Below are 16,669 nucleotides of genomic sequence, written 5' to 3' on the forward strand. Positions count from 1 at the left end.
AAGCCTAGAGTATCTGGATCTCAAAAATATTCTCTTTGAAAGCGAGATTTTTCTATGGTTTCAAAGTTTCAGAACGATACAACAGAACTTATATACCAGTGTTTTCCTTAATTAGATCTTAACGTGATTATGTAGTTATCAAATCATGTCTAATAAGCATTGAACAATTTCATTTTTTGAGCCATTGTAGAGCATCCGATTGACGCCTAGTCGTTCTGAAGACGGACGCTGCTACGGTTCCTGTATATATTTATTATATTTGTCTTAAATCTGTCCTGTCGGTTCTCCCGTTCTGTGTTGTCATGGATTTCCATTCCGAATTATTAAGTTTGGCGGAACGGTGAAGATGGAACTCACTAAAAATTAGAGTCTTTTTAGCAGGGTTTGGGATTCCTTACAGAAAGCCAGGAAATTTCATGTCTTAATGCCTTCCCCTCCACCGCTGCTCTTTGTTTTACAAGGGCATGTACACCGTAAACTTAAAATCAGGTTTTTAAGTATAAAAGACAACTAATAGACCGTATGCTATAACATTGACCTAAGAAGTAATATATATAGAGAGATGTATAAATGACTTTTTTTATTGGAACCTATCGTAAAGACTTTTTAGTTAGGAATGAATTGAAGGAGATTAAATCTTTACTAGTCAAATTTTGATAGAAAGGAATTTAATCACTTCAATCCCTCGCTGAGATCTAAAGAGTTGTACATGCTCTGAGTTGTTCTCAAATGTAGAATTTGTTTCGCAGACCTTTTAAATTTTAATTAAGCTGGTGAAAAGTTCTCCCTAAATGCGGACTTTAATGCTCGGCATGAAAACTCGTGTGAGTTATGACGTCAGTGTCAGTCAAATAATTAAAGCTGCCTCCGATGCTGGCATCCGCCTAATCCCATCCGCTATATATCGGATCGACGGTCTCCCCGCATGGACGCAGCGAGACTCCGTTGCGCCGCCGCCATCGCCACCGCCACAGCTGTCCCCGCCGCCCGGGCGCTCCCGATTCGCCGCCACCCGGCCTTTTTCCGCGTCCCCGCCGCCGTTGGCCTCCGGTTCTCGTCGTGCCGGATCCCGGTGCCGAGGAGAGCGGCCGCGGCCATGTCGTCGTCAGCGGCGGCGCAGGGGACGGAGCACGAGGCTGACGCGTGGTACGCGGTACCGGGCCTCAGCCTCCGCGACCACCGGTTCGCCGTCCCGCTTGACCACTCCAGTCCCGAGCGCGGGGACACCATCACCGTCTTCGCGCGCGAGGTCGTCGCCGGTAGGTCGCGCTTACCAGCTTCCGCTCACCCGATTGCGATCCGCGCAGTGTTAATGTGGGTGTGTTACGTTGGTTACGTTATGTTTCGCTGGAAGAAATTGGAACGATGTGTAGGTGTGTTATTTGGGAAGTACAGACATAATCCACTGGGTTTGGACATGATCACATGAATCAAGAATCTTAGCAGTGGCTCATCTGTGCTACTGCATCGGGCCAGCCTGCTTAGCTTAATTCTAGGTATATGTTTCTGGCAAACTAGGAGCAAATTTGTTTGGAGAACTGACTAGTTCTTTGTCACCACCAATATAATTGTGTAAACGATGTCGCAGCTTGCAAATGTAAAAGGTAAGAAAGATTTTGGTGAAGTCGCTTCGTGCAACAATTTACATTTAACTGATGTGAGGTATCTACTGGTTTAGGCTTGTATGTCTTCTATGTATGTGAATTGACCCTATCATATTGGACGCTTAGGCTTGAAGTAATGGATCACGATCCAAATGTTTCTTCACAATTCATTTGAGTCCTTAATTAATTTTATTTCAAAAAATGAATATAATAGAGCCTGATCCTAATTTGATCCAGTCCTTAAATTTTATAGTGTAAAATTTAGAGCTCATTACCCTCCTAAATGTATGTGAATTGACCCTTATCATATTGGGAGAGCTAGAACCACTACGTGCTTTAGTGCTTCTGTAGTTATTAAAAATATCAATGACCCTCATGTTTGAACTGTTTCAGCTGGGAAAGAATACATATCTCTGCCTTATTTATTGTACCTACAAGGAGGGCCTGGATTTGAGAGTCCCCGTCCCACGGAAGCAGGTGGGTGGTTAAAGAAAGCTTGTGAAGACCACCGCGTTGTCCTGCTAGATCAGGTAAGAATGCACGGTCGAATTTCTTGGTTAGATCCTGAGTTCTCTCTGTCCTTGTTCTCCCCTTCCCCTTGGATTGGACTGTGTTGACACCCTTCTTGTTTTCAGCGGGGAACAGGATTATCCACACCGTTGACTCCATCATCTCTTTCGCAAATTAAATCTCCTGCAAATCAGGTGGAGTACCTGAAGCATTTCAGGGCAGATAATATAGTTAAGGATGCAGAATTTATTCGTGTACGTCTTGTACCAGATGCTAAGCCTTGGACAGTCCTAGGACAGGTATGCTATCTGGCATGCACTTAGTAGAAATGGTACCATCATAAGCTTTAAGGATATGTTCATATATAGCTCAATTAAATATTTCAACAACATAAGTATTTGTACTGAAGGGCAGGCTGGTGCAGTGGTGAGAGATGCCTTACTTAGTCACTAGGTCGTGGGTTCGAAGCAGCCTCTCTACATTTGCGGGGAAATGATTGCCTCAGTTTATCCCTTCCCTAAACCCCACTCATTCGGGAGCCTCCAGCACTGGGTCTTTCCCCAAAAGTATTTGTGCCATGTGGGACAACGCTCCTCACTTGCTCAGCTTGATTATGAACTTCTACTAGTGGAATTAAGGTTGAAGATCTCTTGTTAGTTGTTAACATCAATTAAGTATGTGAAAAGTCACAGGGTCATGCAAGCTAACTCAGTAATCAACAGAAGGCTAACTAATCTGTATCTTGCTCTCTGGAGATAAAGCTTAAAAATATACGAACCTCCCTTGCAGTTTTTAGTTATTGTCCTTCATTCACAAAGTCATGCATTCTTTTGGGGTAGTAGCACTCTGCTTATGCCATCATCGACCTGTTCGTAATTGCAGAGTTATGGTGGATTTTGTGCCGTTACATATTTGAGTTTTGCTCCAGAAGGCCTGAAATCTGTTCTTTTGACTGGAGGGCTCCCACCACTAGGAGAACCTTGCACTGCAGATACGGTGTACAGAGCTTGCTTTAAACAGGTCCAGCAGCAAAACGAGAAGTACTATAAGAGGTACCCCCAAGATATACAGGTCGTTCATGAGGTTATAAGATACTTAAGTGAATCTGAAGGGGGAGGGGTAAGTCACTTTAACAGTGAATATATCAGTGATGTTGGAAACTTGTTCTTATGCAGCACTTTTTTTTGCAGGTTCTTCTTCCATCTGGTGGCCGGTTAACCCCTAAGATGCTGCAGTGTCTTGGATTATCAGGTCTAGGTTTTGGTGGTGGATTTGAAAGGCTGCATTATCTGTAAGAAACACGTTTGATCTTCTAATTCAAAATTAGAGGGAAGAACACGATATATCTGATTTCTGATCTGCACCATTTCTTGCTATTTTGTCCAGTGCAGGCTTGAGAGGGTGTGGGATCCTGTACTTGTCGCTGGAGCTAAAAAGAGGATAAGCTATTACTTCTTAAAAGAGGTGAAACCTCTATTACTTTATGTACAGCGTTAACGTTTTTAGATCTCCAATGCGGATAACCTAACATTATATTCTCTAGTTCGAAATGTGGCTAGATTTTGATCAAAATCCTCTTTATGCCCTCTTGCACGAGTCTATCTACTGTGAGGTAACTTGTGAACCTTAGGCTAGTACTTACTATGTTTATGGTCCTACTAGCACTCCTGAAGTCCTATTTTGTTTATGGTCTTGGATTCAGGGCTCTTCATCAAAATGGTCTGCTGAAAAGATTCATGGCGAATATGGGAGTTTGTTTGACCCTATTAAAGCTACAGAAGAAGGCCGAGCTGTGTACTTTACTGGAGAGGTACTCGTTTGGACATCTTGCTGGACCCTTGGGTAAAATCAAATTAAAAAAGGAGCTTGTGTAATGTCAATAACCTTCCATGTGTGTGTTTATTCTTTCATCTTGAGACAAAACTATAGGCAGAAGCTGTCAACTATCCTACTACATTTTTTTCAACATACGCTTCCCTAAAATTCGATATAATTAATGTATTCATTTTTTTTTGTTACGCAGATGGTGTTCCCTTGCATGTTCGATGACATCCCTGCTCTACGAGACCTAAAGGAGGCTGCCTGTTTGTTAGCTGAGAAGGAAGACTGGCCTCCGCTCTATGATGTCAGCGTGTTGAACAACAATAAGGTGCGTTGTTCATAAGGGTCGTACCATAATTCATACTGTAAGGGCTAGTTTGGGAACCACATTTTCCTAAGGGATTTTTATTTTTCCAAGGAAAATTAGTTCATTTTCACATGGAAAAATGTAGTTCCCAAACTAGCCCTAAAAGAAGTTTCCATCTATTTATTCACATACTATACATGATCAGAGTCCAGGGAAAAAAATAATTCGGTATTTCCAGCTGACTCCGGTCTGGATGGCAGTCATGTATTAGTTCGCTGATCGCAGTGGCATCCTGCAGGTTCCGGTAGCGGCTGCGGTGTACTACGAGGACATGTTCGTTAACTTCAACATCGCCAAGGAGACCGCCTCCCAGATTGCTGGGATCCGGCTCTGGGTGACCAACGAGTACATGCACTCGGGCATCCGCGACGGCGGCTCGCACGTCTTTGAGTATCTCATGGCTCTTCTGAACGGCAAGAAGCCTTTGTTTTAGCTGTTTCAGAAGCCCTGCTATCTAGGTTCGAGTGTCAGTTGAGCTGAACCTACTATGATTGAAACGAGCAAATAATGAGGTCCGTTTGGTTTCATGAACAAACGAATAATGTTTACCTTGTAGAAATTTCACGGATAATGTATAACGTTTTGAAATTTGGTCCGCAGCTACATCATAGAAATGGAATTGGTCTGCTCGCAAGACACGTTCCGAGCAGTACTATGAAACAAATGTTTGTGTTCTTCGTCGACATTTGTGTCCAAAGTCCAAACAGATCCAGAAGCCAGAGGTGCCATTGTTTCAAACAGGCCTGGTTCTTTTTTTTAAATTAACAATACAAAATTTACTTTACAAAGTTCCCAATAAGCCTAAGCCTCCTTTGTACCTGCCAAGCTCATGCCGAGTCCCCCTGCCCCTTATTGCTCATGGATCTACAGAGAAGCTCAAATCTCCTTCACATATTCCAAGGAGATGACAAATGACTAGCTCTAGCTTCTACCCTAGATATTGGCTCTTAGGGTTGATTTAGTGACAAAGGGGATCACGGAAGATTGGGAGAGATTGGAAGAGATTGATGAGAAATGAACTAATTTTGCTCTCAATCCCTTCCGATCTCCATGATCTAAGGGCTAATTTGGTGGCCAGGGATGACGAGGAGATCCATGTCAGAGGAATCCCATTGCTATTTATGGATCCTCTCGTGATCTCTGGTCATCAAACTAGCCCTTAGCAGCGATTTTTGTGGCTACAACTACGTGTGGCGAAGAACAAAATTGTGAGCGACTACAAGCAACAGCAGTAGATGCCACGAATGGCTGAATCTGGGAAGACAAGCTGCTTTCCATGTGACCACAGAAGTGACGAGCCAGCTTTCTCTCAAGTTCAGCCTCTAGTTGCCGAGTTAAAATGTGTCTTCACTACCAGGGATTTCTGGCTACTAAAATTCTGTCATGCTGCGCAGATGGCGCTTCCTGGTTATCCATCATGGCTGGAGGCCTGAAACTTAGATACGCTAAAAAAACCTTTTCAGCACCACCGCGCGAATGACGAATTATACCATACTTGTTAGCCGATTAGCACTAGCCACCGACCCCTTCCTTCGTCTGCGGCGTTTTTGTTGCACTCTACAACTAAGATACAACATAAGGCCTGCATGTTGGAGAAAGGAATAAGGAAAGAAATAACACAGCATGTATTCATAACTTAGTTAGTGTTTGTTACTGACAAGCAGTGGCAGCGAAGCAAGGTATCATCCATTGGCTTGCCATTAACATTCCTATGTCAACCTGCAAACAAAAAATCAGCATATCCAGCACTGTCCAGTGGATAAATTGCTAGTGACTGCTCCCCTCTTATAAGAAAAGTTAGTATCTAATTCTGTTCACTAAATATATGTCATGAACTAATAATACATCGTAACTAAAGAAGGCAAGGCATCATTATTGAATGCATAAACTTCTACACAGCTCTGTAACCTACACTCCTACAAAAAAACAACACTTGAACTTCTTTCTATCATATATATTGGCATCCTACATAAAGGGAAATATTGTTCACTACAATCTATTTTTACATTACACTAGAAATATTATAGTTAATCCTATCTAATGGCTCCATGTTATCATATGGAGCTAAAAGCATGATCTGCTACTGTGTACAAATTATACTCCAGTATAACAACAGGAAGATACTAGTCAAGTTCTATCAGTAAAAACTGTTGGATTAGTGCATATAGTGCACACTATGATGGTTAAACTCAAACTGGTATCATAAAGTTACAGTTATTCTTTCAGTAAAATAAGCAAGTCAATTATTTTGTTATGTATTGTAATCCAGCCAAAGAAGTCAAGATTCATACCTCCTCATGACCAATAAATCCAAAATAATCTCTTTTATCATCAAATTTAGCAGCATTTGGTATCGAAAGATTTCTTTGAAGCCTTTCAACTTTATCTTGTCTACTGCCAGCAATTTGTATTGTTACATTGGGAGAACTAGAACTTTCATGCATCTGGTACTCTGGAAGCTTTCTTGATGTGCCTATTGGTTGGACACCATAGCCTTTCGTTCCCCAAACCTCAAACCGGGAATCTTGGTGGCAGATTAATTCCTTGCCAACAACTGTTGAGTATGTTGAAAAGTTTACATCCGTTCTACGTGATGGATGATGGATATTCTCAAAAACAGGAAACTTTAACTGTGCTGCCTCTGAGAAAAGGACATTATCTTTCACTCTGTTTCCAGTGAACTCCAATATTTTTCTCAAAAGCCAATAGCAGTTTGTTACCATGTGACTACTGTCAAGACAATTTGAATCACCATACACTGCAATCCTCCCTTCCCCTGCTTCTATTACTCCAAGAATTGAGGAGAGCTAACAAGAGAGAAACCAATAAGCCTTACATATTAATACATACGGCAATATAATATAATATATTTATATAATAATGTAAAACAGTACCACCAGACAAGAATATTTAGTCATACAATGTGACCAAAGCATGTTTAATCCACTAGAAGAATTGAACAACGAATGGCTAACTGTGCTCATTAGCATTCAATCTATTTTTTGAATGATATGTTTTTTATCAATTCTCATCACTAAAAAAATAGCTCTGATGGGTGCTCCATTTCCATACTTGTCAAATTTAAATTGTAGAAACTAAGTACTTCCATAACAGCAAAAGCTTACATTACAATTTTCTTTTTAGAATTTTGAAATAATAAATTTTAGTTAACTGATACGTGGAGTAATCTAAACAACCGGAATTTTTATTTAGCCAACAGAGTTTAAAAAATGCAAATGCCAAGTTAGTGCAGATCTTCATCATTTAGTTTAGAACCTTGCACTCGCAGATACAGAGATGGTCTCAGAAGTGCTGAACCTTAGTAACCAGGTTCCCGGATCGAGGAACGGGAACGTGGTACGCGGTACGCTACAAAAACTAGGATTTAACACTACTGGAACGAGATTGTTCCCACGTTTCCGGAACGAATGTTCCCGAAACGAGGAACGTGGCCAAGTTCCCGGTTACTAAGTGCTGAACTAAAAGGCCATATCTACTAACCTTGCCTTTCCCCTGGGTGCTTTCTGTATCCAGTGTTCCTATGTGATCTTGCACCGTCTTTGAGTTTTCTTGGAGCTGGAAGCTATGCAAGAAACCTCCCGCAGGAAATTGCACTATATCAGTTCCAGAAGCATAGTGGGTCTGCTCACCATTGATTGAGAAGTCACCAGTAAGAATTTTGTCCCCCAAAGCAATGCCAAATGGTGCCAGAAGTTCATTAATTGCAGGAATATTTGCACCCCCAGTAATTGGAGTCCACCAACTCCGGGTGTTCTCATCAAAGAATGTCATCTTAACCATTGTATCAACATGGTACCACTCAGCAAAAACAGCAATACCAAGTCCCTTGTGTATAACATCATCCCTAAGTTTCTGAATCTCTTCATCAAAGTATTCGTCCTCAAGATCAACCATAAGCAATGTCCCATAATTGCTAGCATCAAAGCAAGTAAGTGGTGATCCAAGTGTCTCAATATAGTACTCTGCATCTCTTAGCATGTTGAACAGAATGTGGAAGTTTGTGTGCAAGTGGTCACCATGCCAGTCAAGGATATCATTATGAACATTAAGGGAATCCCTTGGAACATATCCTGAAGGATACTTAATATTATGATATTGGTCCCACAGTATCCTTTTTGACCTAACAGGTGTTGGAACAACCTTGACCTTCATGTGAAGAATACATGTACTACTCCGTGGGCTGCTTTCTCCATGAGCTGCTGGGGTATAAATAGTCAGAGTAACATTGCCACTAATTATGCCTGAAAACTGAGAACCCTCATCTTTAACTTGCAAATGTAGAGCAAGGTATCCCGTCCAGGGCCAGATGACATCTGAGTAGGTGAAGTGAACACTAAGAAGATTGCCAATATCCTCAGAAGGTTGCCATAAAGGTTGATCCTTTACATAACCAATCACCCCCATCCCGTTCAGGATTGTAGCATTGAAGATTACTGGCATAGCTCCAGCATACATAGGTTGACGACAAAAAGGCCAGAAATATGGACAGTCGGTGAAGTCAAGCATAGTAGGAAATATGCTTGCACGTGGTTGGTAATTTTTTAAGATTTCATATGACTGCCAGCTGAAAAAAAAATGGTACAGTAAATGAGTATGATGTTGAGCAATGCAAAGGAAAGCAAAGATCAATATGATTCTATCTCTGGATCCTAAACAGATAAACCCTTAATGTCGTAAAACAATGGAGATGTGGAAAAAGATAAATCTGAAAGCACTAATCCGAAGTTCTTGCACTGCAGCTGCGGTAAGCACTCATGCAGCTACTGTTCTTCACAGAAGAAAACAAACGTCGGCAGCTGCAGAAGCACAATCATGCAGGCACGAAATATCCAACAACAGGAAACAGACCTTGTAATTGATGATTTTGTAATTTATTGAAAATGTATCCAAAAAGGGGATAAGGAACTCACAGATCAAGCCTGCCAGCACCTTGTTCATACATGTTTGGTCCTGAAAGTTTAGAAGCACCCTCCACAAGGGCCTGTTTCATAGCAGCAGGGTTGAGGATCAATTTCCGCTTGTCTTCAGGTATAACACTAACAAGCAAACATACTACACCAGCAACCACCGGGCTTGCTACACTGGTGCCTGAAAGGGTCTTACAGCCTGTGCTGATCTTTGATCCAATTATATCTCGACTGTATGCAACAACATCAGGTTTCACACGACCATAACTGCAGAATAGAATACATACTTCTGTGAGAATGCTATTTTTTCAATGAGTGACATGAAGCATGTGTAAAAGAAAATGGTTACTCTCAAAAGGTCAAACTTTTTACAACTATACAATATGTATTCACCTTTTCATTGTAAAGTTAATTAGTCCTCCAATTTTTCCAACAATAACACAAACTTGTCAAGGCTATGTCTACAAGTTGGAATCAAAGAAACAGCTTCTCATCATGCACTAGAAAATCTCAAAATTAAATTCTTATAAAGCAAAACTCTCATAAAAACATGCACAAATAGAAGTAATTGCTGAATCATGCTTCATCAATTAATACTATTCCCATGAAGTATCATAAGATGAGAGCAAAGAAGCACACCCACAAAAGACAATATTAAGACATCATATGTTACTTCAAGCATGAGAAATAGCACAGGACCATCTTATGTGCTAATGCGGAGACTGCAGATAGTCAAGTTTGGTAAGAATGAACCTGAAAAGTACCTCTTATATGTGGGAGGATAGTAGGATACCATAAAACATAACTTAAAAACACCCATGACGAAGACTATATGCATGAGACCGTACACAATCATGATACCAGTTTCATATGCTTTGCACATTGGTGAGACATGTGAGTAGCAGTAATGAAAGCTATTTTTTTAATAAAATTCCAATCACTATTGCCTCTACAGAAAAACCAGACCAAGATAAAATAAAATAAAAAAGAAACAGCAGTGAGATACTAAGAAAACTGTACCACCAAGATAGAGAATGTACCCATGAGGAAGCTCCCACGTAGTCATGCCTCTAGAGGAAAATGAAGCTATATGGTTATTGTAATCAATACCACCAACACCAATAACATCGCTTTGATCAGCTGGGTTGTTTAATGTGCCATATAGAGGCCCATCATTTCCAATAGCTGATACCATAATAATGTTGTTTGCTGTGAGCTCCCAGACCTACAGAACCAGTACATAATAAAAAATCCAACTTTCACTAGACCCTGTTTAAAATACTGTCAACAAAGGAAATTTTCACTCATTTAGCAGGATAATAGTTTTTATGTTGGTTTTACAGGGCCCCTTTTTGCGCTCAACAACTGAAAGTATGGATATCAAGGAAAATTCATAGAAACTACAAATACAAAACCAAAACAAACGTCCATCATATTTTATAAGGAGTATCAGAACAATCAGGTAGCTACAATAAACAGTTGAGATTGTTGAGGTGTATAAGTGGATTGCCTACGTTCTTCCAATAGCTTAGACTCAGGAAGAAAAAAAACCTTTTTTTACAGTATGGGAATTTGGCCCAATAGTCCCTCCAATTTGAAGTGATCAAGCCACCACTGGTACCAGTAGGGAACTGGTACTACCACCTCCTCCAGCTCTAGCTGAGCTCTCCAGTTCTTCTCCATCAGTGAGTTGCAATGGGAGCATCTCAACATCCTCTGGTAGAATCTGTGTAATCCAAGCCTTCTGGGACATCATCCACCCGCAACTGCTTTCTCTCTTGCAGCTCTTTCATAGCAATGGCCTTTATGTTTGGAGGCTAACCCAGGCATCCATCACTCTCCTCCCAAAGAAAAAAGATGCCAACATCGTCGAGGATTTCAGGCCAATCAGTATCATTTCGAGATTCATCAAAATCGTTTCAAAGAAGAGGAACAAACATTGTCTTTAACAACACTCATCCACTTATTGACATCGACACGTATCAATCGGCGTGGGTCGCTCACTCATAGAAACTTTATTGGTTGTGACAGAACCACTTATCTTTCGCCACAAACATAAGATCCCTATGGTCCTACTCAAGGTAGACTATCGCAAGTCATTTGACCGAGAAAGAGAAGAGTTGTGTCTTAAAGTAAAGACGAGGATGTAGAAATCCACACACACTTGTCTTTCAGGCCCAGCCCACCAGGGATTTCCAAATCGTTAGGTTAGCGGCGGGTCTTTCTTCTTCTGGCTGAGCTGCGGAGCTACTTTTTCTTTCTTCATTCCATCTGTCTCTGTATGCTTGGGTGAATGGCATAAGCGGATTTATATGCCCCGGTTCCCAGGGTGTGTCTATTCTAACATGGTATCAGAGTCAGAGGTCTCAAATTCGATTCCTGGCAGAGGCTTAATTTGTGCCTCCGCCCCTTTATTTTCCACGTTTGCGCCTTTCTCTCTGGCTGCACGTGAGTGGTGATGTTGAAGTGTATAAGTGGATTGCCTACGTTCTCCCAATAGCTTAAACTTTTAGGTTGAACTAGTTAGTGTGTTCACGCTAAACAGAGATGTGTCAAAGCATAATGAAAAATAGTAAAATCACCACCAGGCTGTACCTTTTCCACAAAGGGGAGATCCAGGTAATCAGGTCCACCGATGCTCAAGTTTAAAACATCCATACCGGTAGCTATCGCGTAGTTAAATGCATCCAAGAACCATGATGTGTAAGATATCTGCACTGAGAACAAGATGAAATTCTCAAAATTTTACCAGTAAGGCTATCTCCAGCAGCTTACTCATCCTCAACTATCATTTCAAACCTCACTTTGTAAACAGTGCAAAACAGTGTTTTGCACGGCTATATGCACAATCTGCTAGCCATAGATTAATCACTCCAATGGGAATGATACTATGTAGATTTGTCAAAAAATATAATATGATCAGAATACTGTAAGTTTACTATGATTCATGAAAACATGTTAGAGTTGGAATTCTTTTCCTTTTGTGATGGAAGTTGTTGAAAGTTGTGTTTTAGAGACCTTCTAGATATCCAAAGTGTCACTTTATGAGAAGGTAGTAGGATTGGACAATACCAAAAGTTTCATGTTCAGTCTAATCCAGTACCTGAGCATCTGTGAAGACTCGAAAAGCATATATCTCAGTATCAGGTGCAAATCCAGGGCATTCTGCATCTTGGCCAGCAATAACTCCTGCTACAAATGTTCCATGCCCAAGGTTGTCGTTTAGTGTGTCTTCATTTGTCCAATTTGTGCGCTCCTACAAAAAAATTAGCCTCTTAAGTAATGTTTTCCACCTTGCTGCAAGAAAAGAATTTGGGGATGCAATTTCAAAAAACAATGTGGCATCAAGATTTTCTGCAATATTGTCTAATCTGGCAGAAAGTTTGGTTTATTTTTCCATGAGGGAATTATATAGTAGGTTTGCTCCTACAGTTCCAATACATGACTATTTGTATTTGACATGAATCAATGCAACAGATAAATTGCTAATGTGGTCAGGAAAACGGAAGGAAATGATACCAAACAGTGGTATGATATTACACATTATTCAGGCCCTGTTTTGGCACAACTTAAACTTATGTATAACTACACTAGCTTATGAACAGCTGCTGTGAAAGCAGGTTTCTGAAGAAGCTATGAGCCTAAAAGGCTCCAAAAGCTGTATATTTGGCATTGACAGCCTACCTTTCTCCAGGTTTTTCATGGATCCTCTCATGTGGGACCCAGGTGTCATTGAGAACTCAGCATCATTCGTCCCTCTGAGCCGATTGGAGCAGTGGTTGCCGGCGGTCGTATTGGACCACCCTGGATCAGTCATCAGCTCCCAAGGCAAGAGCTCAGCAAGTAGGAATTGGAACATGGCCACAGAATCGGCTTTGACAACTTGCTTCGAGCGACTCAAGTTGTGATTGGAGAGGAGCACCCACATAGAGCCATAAAGGGAATGGGTGCCTCGGGAAAGCAAACAAATCTCGCTAGAGAAGTGGCCTTAGACGAAACATATCTCAACAACGGGTGGCATAGGCATCAAGCGAGCAAGCCGAGAATCTTGATTCTAGCTCAGGCAGCGGTGAAGGATCTTGTCGTAGCAAAGACACCAGGGTACCAATAGTACCAGGGAAAGAATTGCTTATAGGAGCGGGGAGCAAGTCATGACACCGTAGAGTATGTCTACAAGGTCATGACATCAAGAGCATAATAGACATGGTTTGTAGAGGTTGGGGCCGCAGTGTGTAATGCATTACGTCCTCTTGCTGATCATAAATTGTTGTAAGCAGATGAAACAAGGTACAAGTACTAGCCCAATGAGCAACAACTCCTCTTAGTTTAGGAGTGTAACTCTAACTGTCGTTGCCTTGACCAGATCGAATAAAACTCCATTGGCTAAGGTTTGGTAGAGCTTTGAGTAATTTCTTATGGTGTGTCCAACCTGAATTGAATGCTGCTCTACCACCTCATTTATAGTCCAAAGGAGTGGCAAAATTACATGTACATACTTTTTGGGGCGCTGCTTGTCATCGGGCCAACCGTCTTTGGCCTCGATATCATGTAGCACGTGATGGTGTAATCATACTCCTTGAGGTGACTAACCGAATGTCGGGTCAGAGTGAGGACGGCGTGTTAATGGTACCCCATACTATCTCAGGGAAGATGGGCCCTAAGGCTTACATCGTTAGATGTCCTGGGGCATGAGAACCTGAGGGCTGACACCATCAAGTGTCCCGAAGCGTGCGGGGCACTGGAGGCTTACAATGTCAGGTGCCTCAGGGCGCGAGGGGCCATAGAGGCTTATGTTTGCATGTTAGAGGATGTGTCCCTAAAGGCCTAGTTTAGAGGATACCTCGTATAAACTAGTTTAGAGTGGGGGGGCTAATAGGGGCCAAAGGAGGTCCCCAAGCCATGGGGCCCATGAGTAGTAGCCCCTTCATGGTGGGCCTTGAAGTCAGCCTCCTGAGTCAGGATACTTGAGCACGTCTTGGTGACAACCGAGGATGTGGCCTTCCCCGGACGCTGACATATCTCGTCAAGGGAGGGCACAATGCACACAAGGGAAATATTATAATAAATGGTGCCAAACAGGGCTTCAAGGTCAAGACCAAACCAATAACATGCACTTAATTCAAGGTCAACTCTTATGCATGTATGTTAAAATCACTATCGATGGAAACAAATGCAACAATATACCTTAATATTGCGAAAATGTGGATGATCGGCCCGAATACCAGTGTCAAAAATGGCCATTTTGACTTTCTTGCCAGTGAAGCCTCTTCCCCATAACCGTTCAGCTCCAAAAAGGGATGTAACTTGTGATCTCTGTCAAATGACAAATATATTATATAACATCAAAACATGAAAGCATGGATCCATGTCAACTGACAAATTATGGATAGTTGACGGTGGAGATTTATCAGAGATATCATTGTACCAAAGAATCCAATCGAGTTTGGTTGTTAATATTGTGATTGGATATATCCTTTGATTATATCCATGAAAAAAGACAAATATAATGGTCAAGAAGCTCGGTCAAGCGAACATTTTCAACTGTTATATTACCATAAAACTACCATTAAATCACAATGGATAAGATATCAGAAAAGCAACAATCCCCAGATAGACTGCACAACTAAAAGATAGTTGCTATTTGCTTTGTCTTTTAAGATATTCACAAGAAATGCTTGGAAGAACACAATAGTGATTACACTGATATTTGACACAAAGACAATATATCTTCCACATAAACCTGGCAATGTGATGAACATAAATTTCCCATTTCCAGAGATAAAAAGAAGGGGTGTACCCAGTGCCGTAGACTTCCCGCGTTGTGCGGGTTCTGGGGAAGTGTATATTTAAGCGTCAAGCCTTACCCGCATAATATGCAGAGGCTGGGGTTCGAACCCGGGACCTTCCGGTTACAGACGGTAGGCTCTACAGCTGTACCAGGCCCACCCTTCTCCCATTTCCATAGATAATGCCAAAAAAATAGGTAAAATGTTGATCTTCTACACACAATGCAGGCAACAGTCTAATCCAAAACTTTGCAACACAGCAGGTTTCATACCGCCTGATTGGATGACGGCGCCCACGCGTACAATCTCGCGCGAGCCTGATCGGCCGTGTACATCCGTTTTGGGCGTACATGTGGATGCAGCCAACATAACTTATTTTGTGTCTGTCCATGCAGCTTACGCTTCACACGTGCAGGCAACCAAACACAAACTCAGATAAAGTCAACGCACGTGGTGACGCGGGACGAGACGGTGCAGCTAACCAATCACACAGATACTGATCCATATGGTTCTGGCAGCTTTCCATATATCACAATCAAGTGCTGATAGCATTGATGAACTGGGTTGGATCACAGTGCCATAGAACTATGCTGTTTCAGAAATGTCCTAATTTCAGAGCTGATTGTACACCACACTCATTTTAGACTCTAAAAATTATATCTGAGACAATATCACTAAATCAAGAAGCTATATGGAATACCTCCACTCTTCTTCCAATACCAAAGTCTGAAGGTACCAACACATGAGTATCAAAACAATGAAAAACATCATTTCAATCAACAGGCCCAATGCTCTTCACTGGCAGACAAAACGATTATCCATTTGTCATTCAAAGCCACAATACAAAGACGTGCTCAACACCAAACAAAAAAAAACATTGCACCAATCTTTGCCGTTTGTAACATGAGCAGAGGTCGTGTACCTGCAGAAGAAGCTTCCGCCCCCAGGCAGCAGAAGACGAATTGCCGGTCTCTCCGCCACCCTCCTCCTCGCCCTCGAACGACATGGCGGTGAACAGCTTCCCCCGCCGGGGAGGACGCGACCGATCCGGCGCCGCCGAAAGGGCGGAGCGCGAGTAGGTGGCGTCGGCGTGCACGTCCCGCACGCGGCCGAGCGCCCGCACCGCCGCCACGACGGCCTCGCGGTGCGCGTCGCGGATCTCGAGCACCGCGAAGTCGGTAGGGAACGCGGCCGCGGGGTTCCGCCGCTCCACCCAGCGCCACGCCGCCGCGGGGGCGCCGTCACGGAGCCCCGCGTCCAGGTACTCCCGGTGCTCCTCCGCGCGGCGGTACTCCAGGAACCGCACCACGTGCCTGGACGCGGGCGGGGTTTCCCCCTCGCCGCCGCTGCAGTTGGGGGAGCCGGAGGGCAGGGGGAGGATGCGGAGCGTGAGGAGGAGCAGTGGGAGCAAGGCCGCGTACGCTAGCCGCTTCTCCATCACGGGAAGCGGCGGCGGCTAGATGGATAGCCGCCGGAAATGGGCGGCTGGTCGCCGGCAACGCGTGGGTGCGGGACCGCGGGCAGGGGAGGAGACAGGAGAGGCAGAATCGGCAACTACTCCGGACTCCGGAGACGTTTTTCGTTTTTGCCACTCGGTAATAGAAGTCGTTAGCCAGTGGGCTTTATTTGTCCCTCCCATTCTGAGTTGATCAC

The 16,669-nt window shown here is 42.8% G+C and overlaps 2 protein-coding genes across 5 annotated transcripts; one reads left to right on the forward strand and one right to left on the reverse strand.

Moving 5' to 3' along the window:
* The first annotated feature begins 881 nt into the window (after positions 1 to 881).
* LOC100279880 (alpha/beta-Hydrolases superfamily protein) lies at positions 882 to 4,966 on the forward strand. 3 transcript variants are annotated; one of them, XM_008660272.2, is made up of 10 exons: positions 882 to 1,259; positions 1,998 to 2,134; positions 2,240 to 2,413; positions 2,997 to 3,233; positions 3,305 to 3,405; positions 3,506 to 3,578; positions 3,658 to 3,726; positions 3,817 to 3,924; positions 4,138 to 4,263; positions 4,528 to 4,966. In XM_008660272.2, the coding sequence occupies exons 1-10, from the start codon at positions 926 to 928 to the stop codon at positions 4,582 to 4,584; spliced, it is 1,416 nt and encodes a 471-aa protein (XP_008658494.1). In that variant the 5' UTR covers positions 882 to 925; the 3' UTR covers positions 4,585 to 4,966. The 3 variants fall into 3 exon arrangements, with proteins under 3 accessions (XP_008658494.1, XP_020399214.1, NP_001146305.2); XM_020543625.1 differs by having other exon boundaries at positions 2,240 to 2,308; positions 4,541 to 4,966; NM_001152833.2 differs by having other exon boundaries at positions 911 to 1,259; positions 4,541 to 4,903.
* Positions 4,967 to 5,010: 44 nt separating this feature from the next.
* On the reverse strand, positions 5,011 to 16,608 carry LOC103638020 (subtilisin-like protease SBT6.1). Of its 2 annotated transcripts, XM_008661030.4 has the most exons (11): positions 15,939 to 16,587; positions 14,415 to 14,543; positions 12,334 to 12,486; positions 11,826 to 11,942; positions 10,271 to 10,455; positions 9,377 to 9,497; positions 9,234 to 9,304; positions 7,804 to 8,887; positions 6,594 to 7,109; positions 5,961 to 6,021; positions 5,011 to 5,884 (listed from the first exon to the last, which is right to left on the reverse strand). In XM_008661030.4, exons 1-11 carry the CDS (start codon positions 16,452 to 16,454, stop codon positions 5,787 to 5,789), a joined length of 3,051 nt encoding a protein of 1,016 aa, XP_008659252.1. In that variant the 5' UTR covers positions 16,455 to 16,587; the 3' UTR covers positions 5,011 to 5,786. The 2 variants fall into 2 exon arrangements, with proteins under 2 accessions (XP_008659252.1, XP_008659251.1); XM_008661029.4 differs by having other exon boundaries at positions 9,234 to 9,497; positions 15,939 to 16,608.
* Positions 16,609 to 16,669: the final 61 nt, after the last annotated feature.

Source organism: Zea mays, chromosome 9 (genome assembly GCF_902167145.1).
Source record: "Zea mays cultivar B73 chromosome 9, Zm-B73-REFERENCE-NAM-5.0, whole genome shotgun sequence".
Classification (NCBI taxonomy): Eukaryota; Viridiplantae; Streptophyta; class Magnoliopsida; order Poales; family Poaceae; genus Zea; species Zea mays.

Coding starts and splice junctions, on each gene's coding strand:
- LOC103638020 (XM_008661029.4), bottom strand. CDS start 16,454: ATGGAGAAGCGGCTAGCGTACGCGGCCTTGCTCCCACTGCTCCTCCTC. Junction 9,498..10,270: donor ACGTGGGAGCTTCCTCATGG/GTACATTCTCTA, acceptor TCTATTCTGCAG/TTATGGTCGTGTGAAACCTG. Junction 5,885..5,960: donor TTGCTTCGCTGCCACTGCTT/GTCAGTAACAAA, acceptor TCCAACATGCAG/GCCTTATGTTGTATCTTAGT.
- LOC100279880 (NM_001152833.2), top strand. CDS start 926: ATGGACGCAGCGAGACTCCGTTGCGCCGCCGCCATCGCCACCGCCACA. Junction 3,727..3,816: donor ACGAGTCTATCTACTGTGAG/GTAACTTGTGAA, acceptor TCTTGGATTCAG/GGCTCTTCATCAAAATGGTC. Junction 4,264..4,540: donor GCGTGTTGAACAACAATAAG/GTGCGTTGTTCA, acceptor GGCATCCTGCAG/GTTCCGGTAGCGGCTGCGGT.